The following is a 10,786-nucleotide window of genomic DNA, read 5'->3' on the forward strand; positions in this document are numbered from 1 at the left end:
ATCCTAATCTAATCATGACAAACTATATATCGTTGGAAAGGTCTAAGACTCCTAAATAGAAATTTTACCAATATTTTTGTTAAAATATATATTTCCTACAAATAAAATAATGTAGGAAAAGTAATAGATTAATTTTTGACAAGAGTGCACCTCAAAAATCTACATAACATAACATGAGTTCTGACCTTTGTCAAAAAAAGTCTTCGTTGCCTTTTTCTCTAGCACACTTTAGAAATCATCAGAAATGATATATCAATTGAAAACTTTAAATCTCAAAATTCATCCTTTGAAACCCATTTTAAAATCAAACATTGCATTACCATGAAAATGGTACATCAATATCATGTTACAAAATGTTTTTGTTCATGAATTATAAAAATTTAAGTTTGGATCGTGCACTTTCACGTCTATGTTCAAAAATGTGAGTGACAGTTAATTAACCCTGACAAAAGTCCTTGATATTTATGAAATTAATGATATTCTTTTTTTACATATATGATTATTTAAATAATTATCATGTGTAGGCTACACTCATGTTTATTTATTTACTTATTATTGAACATGCAGATATTTTCATTCTTAGAGGTGTGTTAGTTAAATGAAAATAAATAAATAAAAATAAATAGAATGAAGAAAATATTAGTATTCAATGGCTGACTGTAGTAGGTGATTTCATATAATAATGTAAATGTAAACTCATTACTTGTCTGAATTTAAACATTATAATGGAATCATAAGCTACTAGTCATAAAAAGAATTAGGGTCCTTGACCAATTAGAATGAAACACATCCAAACTGGATAAAGGGGCCTCTATATTTTGCCCCTTACAAGACATAATGTCATAAAAGGTAGATAAAAAGATAATCTACAGCAATTAATCCCATGCTTTAGCTCTTTATCTTTCCATTCTTCCTTTTGTGTGACTGACTGAAGTTTGTAAACTGCTGCTGTGAAAACTGGAAATTCCCACCCCCCATGGCAAAAGCAGACACAGAGGTGGGGCAGTAGAGCTGTGGAAAGATTGCTCTCTCATCTCCTCCTTTTGACAGATTTATTCCCTATCAAATTAAGGTCTACTGTACAGTAGAGATGCCATTTAAAGGGTTAAGTTATGTTTAGGTGGGATATTATGAAAGAAAAAAGCACTAAACAAGACCAATAACCTTGATTTAATAACCTATTAACACAGTATACCCCGTTTCCCCATGATACTTACAAGTAATTTGCCCATTTGCTTGCATGTCACTGAGAAATAAAACATGGATAACATATAGAAAAATACTTACAAAAGGAAAATGACAACTATAAAATGCGGCAAGTATAGTTGCCGGTGGGTTTAGCCCTCAGAAAGGTAAGATGTGGCCCATTTAAACACTCCCTCCATGTGAATGAGATTTAATGCATTCATGAAACGAAAAGTGATGCAACTAAAAAAAAAAAAAAACTGACCCAAATCACAGCCATAATACCATTCCAAAACATTCATTGTTTTGGAAAGTGTGCAGCCTCCGCCTCTGTGTGCATAACAGAGCCATCTTGCATCTCCTAACTAGTTTAGGATACCTCGCTAGTTGTCTTAAATAATTTAGGAGCTGAGAACAAGTTTTAACACTTGTGAAGGTTTATTAATAATATGTATGCTTAATTGTACTGTACTGTAGTAATAAAACTGAAAATTATATATATATTTTTTGACACACTTAAGACTAATTGGCACTATAAACCAGTGCATCTCATAAATATGTCGTTTACTTAATTCTAAGTGCCTCATAGAGTATCTGATTTTGATTCTGGAGATTTTGTCACATTTTCGTAGGCTAATCTAACTGCGATTTTCAGAAGTGCTTCAACCAATTAGAATGAAACACATCCAAACTGGATAAAGGGGCCTCTATATTTTGCCCCTTACAAGACATAATGTCATAAAGGGAGAAAAAGATAATCTACAGCAATTAATCCCATGCGTTATCTTTCCATTCTTCCTTTTGTGTGACTGCCGGAAGTGTGTAAACTGCTGCTGTCCCTTGAAAACGGGAAAAAGCAGACACAGAAGTGTAGTAGAGCTGTGGAAAGATTGCTTTCTCATCTCCTCCTTTTCACAGATTTATTCCCATCAAATGAAGGTCTACTGTACAGTAGATATGTCAGTTAAAGGGTTACGCTATGTTTTAGGTGGGATATTATGAAAGCAAAAAGCACTAAACAAGACCAATGACCTTGATTTATTAACCTATTAACACAGTATACCCCATTTCCCCATGATATGTACTTACAAGTCAACTATAGTTGCCGCTTGGACTTTTGATTAAGTATACAAAAAAACTAGATCTCCTGTAAGATTTGTTTTGTTTGGATGATTCTAGAGACCTTCATGATTATGTAGATATATATATGTCAACAAAAAATACTTATTAGTAACATGAAAATAACATTTCTTTGGGAGGGTTTGCCTTCGCCATGCTTGCTGGAAGTAGGGGTAGGAAATTGACAGCCTCATGTGACAGGAAGGAAGTGAATACCTTTTTTTCTTCTTCTTGAAATCCTTTATTTGGTTGTTTGCTTGCATGTCATTGAGAAATAAAACATGGATAACATCTAGAAAAATACTTACAAAAGGAAAATGACAACTATGAACTGCGGTGGGCTTAAATGGGTTAATCAGCATAATTTAAAGTCTGTAAAACAAGTATTACCATGATGCATAAACAGGCCTACCTATATAGTGCTATACTTAAATTGAAATTATTTTCAAATTGCGGTAATTAGAACGCTTTTGAAATTTATTATTTTTATTATCTAATATTTTAATAACAAGAAAGAGGCAAATGTTTAGTTGTATTAAATTAATATCCCATAAATGATCACATTCACAATGCAAACGTTAATGGTCTTAAAACTGCCTTGCTCTAAGTATTTTTTATGTATTTTAATTTCTGAAGTGAAAAGCCCGTATTGCACAGTTTCCACACGCATTCTTCAGAATCACCTTAATATGCTCTTTCTTCATTTTAACGTTTTCTCACATGACTTAGAATGATAGTGTAATGTTTGTAGTGTACGGTTTCTAATGTGCACAGACATCGCCTGGCAACTCGTTAGTTTCGCAAACAAACAACGCTTAAAGCAACGACACGAGCAGCTGCTGCGCAACTGTTACTCTCCACATTGTTCACGTCCATGCGGGCCTAACAACCTTGTTCTGATCCTTCCTTTCACTCTCGTTTTTAATAGGCTGCGAACAGTCTGTATAGTTGACGTTAATTGGTTGATTTGGGAGGCTTTGCGAGAGAACGAATGCTGATAGGATGCGCGAATCCACTGCGTCGATTTGATTGGCTGTTGAGTTCTGCGAGCAGGCGGACCGTTGATTTAGCAGGAGCTAAAGTGAAACCGGCAATTCGCCACACGCGCTGCTGCCAGTGTTTGAGCTAAAAGCCTCACAGCTACCGGCGCTTCAATAAAATCACTTCAAATTCAACACAAACACATATTACTGATTCCCACTTGGTAAGTGTATTTTTGGATTTATTCTGTTGTATTAAAATATATAAAGCGTTTATTTTTTGCAGCCTTTTTTGTGTTCTAATGCGGTTAGCGTACTGACTCTGTTAGCTTGTGCGCAGCTAATAGCCATGTGCTTTATGTGACGGACCTGTTTTCTATAAATACACGATTTCGCCGGTTTTCATAATAAAGCCTTTCGGATGATAAATCTTACGCTTTAATTGCGGACTGAAGCGGTAAAACTCGCCGCTGGGTGGGTTTTTGTTGCTCGACGCTCTGAGGATTAGCTTTAGCTGCATTTCCCTCACCATCAGCCGACATTTCCGTCAGAGAGATCCCGCATTTACCGAGCTATTACGGTGCGTTACGCGTCTTTCACCGTATTCCCATGTAGGATCACTTAAACTAATTTTCCGTGTACAATGTGGTCATTTACTGTTGATATCTATCGTCTCATCTAAGTTTATGCGACAAGTGCTGGGCACGTGTCTGATTCATTAATGACGATTGCAGAAAATCAAGCGTTTGACTGAAATTGCGAACGTATCTGAATAAATGTTTGGTTTTTAATATCGTCAAATGTCTCCGCGTGATCACAAAGGAACCGGGCTTAAGATAGTAACGCGGCGTGTGGTGTTGGGGCCTACTTGAGTCCATTTCACAATGCATCCATCTGATTAAGTCGCGGTTTTCTATTGGCAATAATGTCCCACCCTAACGTTACATGATGAGCAAGCAGCTAAACCAGCCGATCTGCGAGAATTGTAATGCTGTTCTTATTGGGTGTGACTTCGTTTCCCATTTGTAGAAACGGTATCGACATTAAACGGCCTCGTTGCGTCTCGATCTTGATGGGCTTAACAAAGGGATTTGTTTCAGTTTCACTTGAACGGTCTGTCCTGGTTTCCCTCGCCATAATCTAGTTTACCTCTATATTAGCAGCTGAAGTAAAAAAAAAATAAAATGGTTCAACCAGAAATGTTAATTGTCATACCCATCATGTTCAAACCCATAAGGAGAGGTTTCTGACAGTTCCTTTTGTGTTCCTCAGGAGTAAGTCTTATGGGTTTGGGACAACATGAGGTTGATAAAAAGATGATTTCTTCTTTAGAGGTGATTTTAATGAGTCATTTTGTTTCAGCTGAAACCAGTTGACCAAAGAAATGGTGATGGAGAAGCCAAGTGCCCAGCTTGTCGGGCGAGAGTTTGTCCGACAGTACTACACCCTGCGGGTGCACTCGCCTGAAGTGGTCCAGGAGGAGTCTGCTGGGTACTACGAACAGCCACCTTGGTAACTAGCATTCGTTTTTGTGGCTCATTTAATCTAGTTGTTGGTAGTCATTTGAGTAAGGCAGGATGCAAACTATGCAGGTGTGTTGTAGGTCAAAACTAACCATACATACTTCAGCTCTTCAGTAACCTACTTTGTCTGGTGTCTGTTAGAAATCAAAATCTATTCGATATGATTCCCTCAAGAAACAGGGGTGACTGTTTGCAAATTTCATACAAGTTTGTGCATTTACAGCGTGGAGCCCGAGGCGCCGCAAGAAGAGGTGTCTGTAAGCCCAGAGCCCCAGCCTGAGCCAGAAGCAGAGGTGGAGCCTGAGCCAGCAGCTGTGCAGCTGAAACCGGAGCCTGTCAGCGAGCCTGAGGTTCACATGGAGGAAAAGATCCTGAGATCTCCCTCTTCGCCCACACCTGCTGACACGGCACCCGCCATGCCAGAGGACAACCGGGTAAGACCACCCTCATTCATCACTGTCTGTTGGGTCTCTCTCGTGTCAATAGATCTGTATTTGTGAAGATGTGCAGTCATCACAAACCGGATAAGTGAGCTTACCTGTGAAGTCAAATGCTTTTTTGTTTCAGCCGTCGTCTTGGGCTTCAGTCACTAGCAAGAATCTCCCACCCGGAGGAGTGGTCCCCGCCACAGGAGTCCCTCCACATGTTGTCCGAGTACCATCTGCGCAGGTAGACTTTCACAACCAACCTGTTCACTCAAGGAATTTTGTTTTAGGGTTATCCTGGCTATTAGTTGCTTTTTCGTTTATTATATTAGGTATCCTTATGGACTGCTCTGCTTTTAATGCAAAGAGATGACAATTTTAAGATCTATTAATAACTTAATTTAGTCAATTTAAAACCTCTTGTTTAACTTAATATTGTGAGTTTGTTTTATATCGTCTGGGTTTTATTTTATTTCACTTATACAACTCCTATGACCCTCCGGTCTGCAATATCTTAAGTCATCAACAAATGGCAAAATCAATGGGATCAGTGTCTGAACAAACTGATGAAATTAACCCTGGTAAAAGTCTTTCAATCGATGGGATCTGATCCCAAATTTCTACTACATACCTTTAGGCTATATTGCTTTTCTGTAAACCAATTAATGCTGTTACATTTTATACCTTGCTGTAGATACATTTTTTTTTTTTTTTAGAACTATAGCAGGTTGTAGATTATTATAATTGTGTGGGGTTTTATCTTTTTTTTTTTTTAATTTTGCATGGAATCTCTGTTTTATTGCACTAGGTGATTAGATGTTTTTGTGATCCATAGCCGCGTGTGGAGGTGAAGGCAGAAACACAGACCACAGCACAGAGACCCCAGAGAGACCAGAGACCACGTGACCAAAGACCAGGACCCTCTCCAGCCAACAGAACAGCAAGGCCAGGAGGTGTGCAAAAGTGTAATCAATCTAGTACGGGTGCACATGAATGTTTTTATGCATTTTTAAAGGGGTCATATGATGTTGCTAAAAAGAACATTTTGTGTATTTGGTGTAATGAAATGTGTTTATGCGGTTTAAGGTTCAAAAAACACATTATTTTCCACATACTGTACATTATTGTTTCTCCTCTATGCCCCGCCTTTCTGAAACGCGTCGATTTTTACAAAGCTCATCGGTCTGAAAAGCGAGGTGTGCTCTGATTGGCCAGCTATCCAGTGCGTTGTGATTGGCCGAATACCTCAAGCGTGTGATGGAAATGTTACGCCCCTTAGCATATTGTGATGCTGTGTCTCCCGGCCGGAGCGACGAGACAAAAACATTAAAACCCATTATAAACGAGGCATTTGTTGCATCCAGTGGGGACATAATTACGGATTATAATGACTTATACTGTCTTTTTACATCCTCCGCAAAATGCACTTTGCACACATCTGAATATTTGGGTTGAAGTGTTCTGGAACAGTGTTGTAAATACAACTTAACCACTGATTTCTAGTCGTGTCCTCTTTTGGAAGGCCAATCAAAGTAGTTTCGCTTTCACAATGAAACACGCAGTGCCTTCACAACATGGCGGCGGTGGCAGCAACAATACTACAGCGAGAATAAAAGTTACACCTTTCTTTGCGTGAACATTTGGGCGGCGTTATGCAAATCTTCCCACACAGTGACGTAGACATGTGGGGGCGTGTTAGAACGAGCCGTTTTAGGTAGGCGTCGTTGACTCTTAACTTTTATAAAGAATATCTCTTTGGATTTGAGACTTTAGTCTTTGCAACTTTACAGATCTTCTTTATGCACCAAGAGCTTGTAACACTCCAAAGAGAAAGGAAAAATTGAAATCGCATCATGACCCCTTTAAGATTTTACAAAAGACTTGATTAGCTGGTTGTGCAATCTATCAAAATCTTATTGGCTCTGGCAAAACCGCTTAAGGCGACCTGAGCATTGTAATGAACCCCGTGTCTGCATATAAATAGCATCTCACACAAAATTGCAAGTTAAATTAAGAGCACACATCATGGCTGGTCCACTAGCAACCTGAAAGGACATGCATCATATGCAGATGGCAGTGTCATTTATCTAATGTTTAATCTCTGGTTAGCAGTGCGGGAGGGTGAGAGCGGGGAACCAGAGGTGCGGCGAACGGTCCGGTATCCTGACAACCACCAACTCTTTGTCGGAAACGTACCTCACGACGTTGATAAGAACGAGCTCAAGGAGTTCTTTGAACGTAAGTGATGCAAGCATTATTTTTCGACTTGAACTGATTTTAAAATGTAGATCAGCTCCTCCTGCATTGACTTGCCTGCTCATCTCTCTCGCACAGAGTACGGCACTGTCCTTGAACTGAGAATCAACAGCGGTGGAAAGCTGCCTAACTTTGGATTCGTGGTGTTTGATGACGCTGAGCCTGTGCAGAAGATCCTCAGCAATCGGGTACGTGTGGCTTTCAGATGTTGTGCGGTACAGGATGTTTTGACTAATGCGGGATCATCAGAATGACCTTTTCTTTATGCCGTAGCCCATTAAACTGCGAGGAGACGTTCGGCTTAACGTAGAGGAGAAGAAGACCCGCTCAGCCCGTGAAGGTGACAGGCGGGACATCCGCCCCAGAGGCCCGGGGGGACCACGCGACAGGGTAGGCGGGTCAAGGGGACCGCCCACCCGCGGAGGCATGGCTCAGAAACCCAGTTTTGGAGCCGGTCGAGGCACAGGACCCAGCGAGGGCCGCTATGCAGGACCACGTCAGTGAGGCAGCTCCTACGTCATTCACTGCTGATGCAAGTCACCCTGGATAACACAGATGGCTTCCCTGTTCCCTGTCTCCATCCCTCACTCCAGGACCCAGGAGTGAGATTGTTCTTCTTTATCTGGACTCTTCCTTTTATTTCTGAGATTGAACTTGAATTTGTTGTAGAAAAACAAAACTACTTGAATTGGGGAAAGGAGAAACCTAGCATTTGGTTTTAGCGTTCTCTCCCTGTTTCTTAAAGGAACGTGTTTTTACTGCTTGGGCAATCCTGTGTATTGCTAGCACCCGCTTTCAGGTCAAGTGCAAGTATGGTTTTATTTGGGTTGGTTGCAAAGTCAAATCATGGTTGTGTGTGAGTGACTATCTAGCATGTTTGCCTTCTACTGTTGCACTTCATCAAGAATGACAACATATTTTAACAACTCCACTGTTGAGAGAACAAAATAAACTCTATGTACTATTTTGAAGCATGGGTGTGTCTTGTCTGGGGGAAGAAATATGGACAGGGTTTCCTATAGGCATTGAAAAATGTGGAAATACAAGAATTGGGCTTCCAGGCTTGGAACTACAAATAAATGTAGCGTTCTTGTAGCTTACAGACTATGGATGGTGTTTTCTGCTCGTTTTAAATCAATTAAATTATGAAAATGAAAACCAGATTAACAATTTTATTAGAGAACTGCATGCAAAATATGCCAAAATCAAAAATGAAATTATTTTTTTTCTATTTCCACTGTGACGTTTTGTCATCCATGTCAAATTGAAAAATAAAATACGGTTATTTTCTTATACGGTATAAAATACGGTTGTTCACTGCAATCTTGAGGCAAGACTACGATATTAAAGTGAAAAGGTGAATGTGAAGGAGAATGCAAATACATTTTTTGTAATAAAGCTTTTTATTAATGCTCACACAAAAATAGAGAACTCCAATTAAAATGTAAAGGCTGATTTTTGTGTTTATTTTACCATTTTCAAAGTCAACCTGTATGCAAATTGTATTAATTAGTGGGTGGGGCTTATTGATCAAGTGATGTAGATGATTTAACATCGCATTTTCTATTCTGGCGTGTATGTTGCGTAGTTTACTTTTTAATCTAACTTGTTTTAAACTTGCCATTTAAAGACCATACCATAGATATAAAAAAGCAGAAAACATATTCCTCTTTTTATATCAACATGAAATGCATTAAACGTTACATTACACCAGGGTTTCCCAAATTGTGCTTAATATAAGAATTGCAGTGGGTTTGTAAGTTGATAAAAATCTAATTATATTAGAAAAATGTAACCAATAATAATTGTAAGGAGTTTGGCTAACGGAAACATTTGGAAATCTGTTTTACATGAACAAACGTTAATTAACATGAAATAGTGTTTCACAGAAATACCTCACCAATGTTTAGTAATTTGCATAATTATTTGTTTCATACATGGCCTAATTGCTTAAGAGATTAAGAATTAGTGAGAATAAAAAAAAAGATTAGTTTACTGCCACTGTGAATAACATGAAGTCATGTAATCCATAAAATTTACAGTAATCTGATTGAGTATTTTGAAATGAAATTTACTCTAATTACAAATACTTAATTTTGGAATCTGACTACGTAATCCAGATTACATGTAACTGGTTACTACCCAGCATAGGTTTTAATGTAATTTACATAAAACTATAAAAACTTATAATGCTGGTCCATGATGATAGATGGAAGTGCAGCGTCGAACACCTTTGTGGTTTCAGTACTGAAACACTAGCCGAAGAACTACTGAATGCATCTTTAATTGGCCAAACGTGGGAACCCTGGGATAAATAGTATATCTATATATATATATAATGTGTGTGTGTGTATGAGAATATATGCAAATCTAATTTCTAAAGGCTCCAGCACCTGAAGATCCTCATGGCATCGGCTCAATCTTTCTTCCATTACTGCCGGGTAGTGCTGGTCATAACAGAAAAGTCAATTTTGCACCTATAGACATCCATCACCCAGCCACCAAAATGATGAGATTTTGCAATATTGTGCTGCCACTCTCAACAAATATCAATATGTTATATTGCCCCAGCAGTGTTCTTTACAGATACCTTATCCTGAGGCACACGCCGGCCAATCATATTCCTATTTTCTCAGTGTGATTGCATTACTGAGATTACTGGGCCTAATCATGAATTCATGTGCTTGCATCAGACTAAAACTCACAACTGTAGCACCTTCTAAACTGGATTAACAGTGAGTATGATTAGCTGTAGCCGTGATGTAGGGTGTGCCAGCAAGTGGCCCAGCATTAGTATTCATGAGAGGGAAAGTGCAGCTTCTCTCCGCCACTTTATTTTGAAGCCCTACACCCCCCAATGACCCACATGAGCTCAAGATGTCCTAATACAGCTGGCCAAACCCACCAAACATACGGCCCCCCAGCTGGACCCTCACAAAGCCTTGGGCTCCGCAACACAACACACACCGGCACAGTTATTTTTGGGTTAGTTCACCCAAAATAAAAACTCTGTCGTTATTTACTCACCCTCATGTTGTTCCAAATTGTATAACTTAAAATGACATTTTGAAGAATTGTATTGGTTGCTTTTGTCCTTGCAATCAATGGGTGCTGATGCTTTTATGCCTTAAAAAGCATAAACAATGCCACCCTCCCCGCAATCGCTGTCCAAAGCCACGCCCCCTGAACGCATATAAGCTCACAGACCAGAATACCAGAGACAACATTACTACAATAGGCTACATCAGCGGTTCCCAATTCCAGCCCATGTTCCGAAGTGAAGGGAACTTCAACGGAT

The 10,786-nt window shown here is 39.1% G+C and overlaps 1 protein-coding gene across 2 annotated transcripts; it reads left to right on the forward strand.

Annotated features, from left to right (window-relative positions):
- Window positions 1-3,369: 3,369 nt before the first annotated feature.
- On the forward strand, window positions 3,370-8,452 carry g3bp1 (GTPase activating protein (SH3 domain) binding protein 1). Of its 2 annotated transcripts, none has more exons than XM_016455450.1 (8): window positions 3,370-3,508; window positions 4,647-4,796; window positions 5,031-5,241; window positions 5,375-5,476; window positions 6,068-6,185; window positions 7,342-7,470; window positions 7,567-7,676; window positions 7,762-8,452. In XM_016455450.1, exons 2-8 carry the CDS (start codon window positions 4,669-4,671, stop codon window positions 7,990-7,992), a joined length of 1,029 nt encoding a protein of 342 aa, XP_016310936.1. In that variant the 5' UTR covers window positions 3,370-3,508; window positions 4,647-4,668; the 3' UTR covers window positions 7,993-8,452. The 2 variants fall into 2 exon arrangements, with proteins under 2 accessions (XP_016310936.1, XP_016310937.1); XM_016455451.1 differs by having other exon boundaries at window positions 3,371-3,508; window positions 7,345-7,470.
- Window positions 8,453-10,786: the final 2,334 nt, after the last annotated feature.

Source organism: Sinocyclocheilus anshuiensis, unplaced genomic scaffold (assembly GCF_001515605.1).
Source record: "Sinocyclocheilus anshuiensis isolate Anshui unplaced genomic scaffold, SAMN03320099.WGS_v1.1 scaffold235, whole genome shotgun sequence".
Classification (NCBI taxonomy): Eukaryota; Metazoa; Chordata; class Actinopteri; order Cypriniformes; family Cyprinidae; genus Sinocyclocheilus; species Sinocyclocheilus anshuiensis.

Coding starts and splice junctions, on each gene's coding strand:
- g3bp1 (XM_016455450.1), top strand. CDS start 4,669: ATGGTGATGGAGAAGCCAAGTGCCCAGCTTGTCGGGCGAGAGTTTGTC. Junction 5,477..6,067: donor TCCGAGTACCATCTGCGCAG/GTAGACTTTCAC, acceptor TGTGATCCATAG/CCGCGTGTGGAGGTGAAGGC. Junction 6,186..7,341: donor CAGAACAGCAAGGCCAGGAG/GTGTGCAAAAGT, acceptor ATCTCTGGTTAG/CAGTGCGGGAGGGTGAGAGC.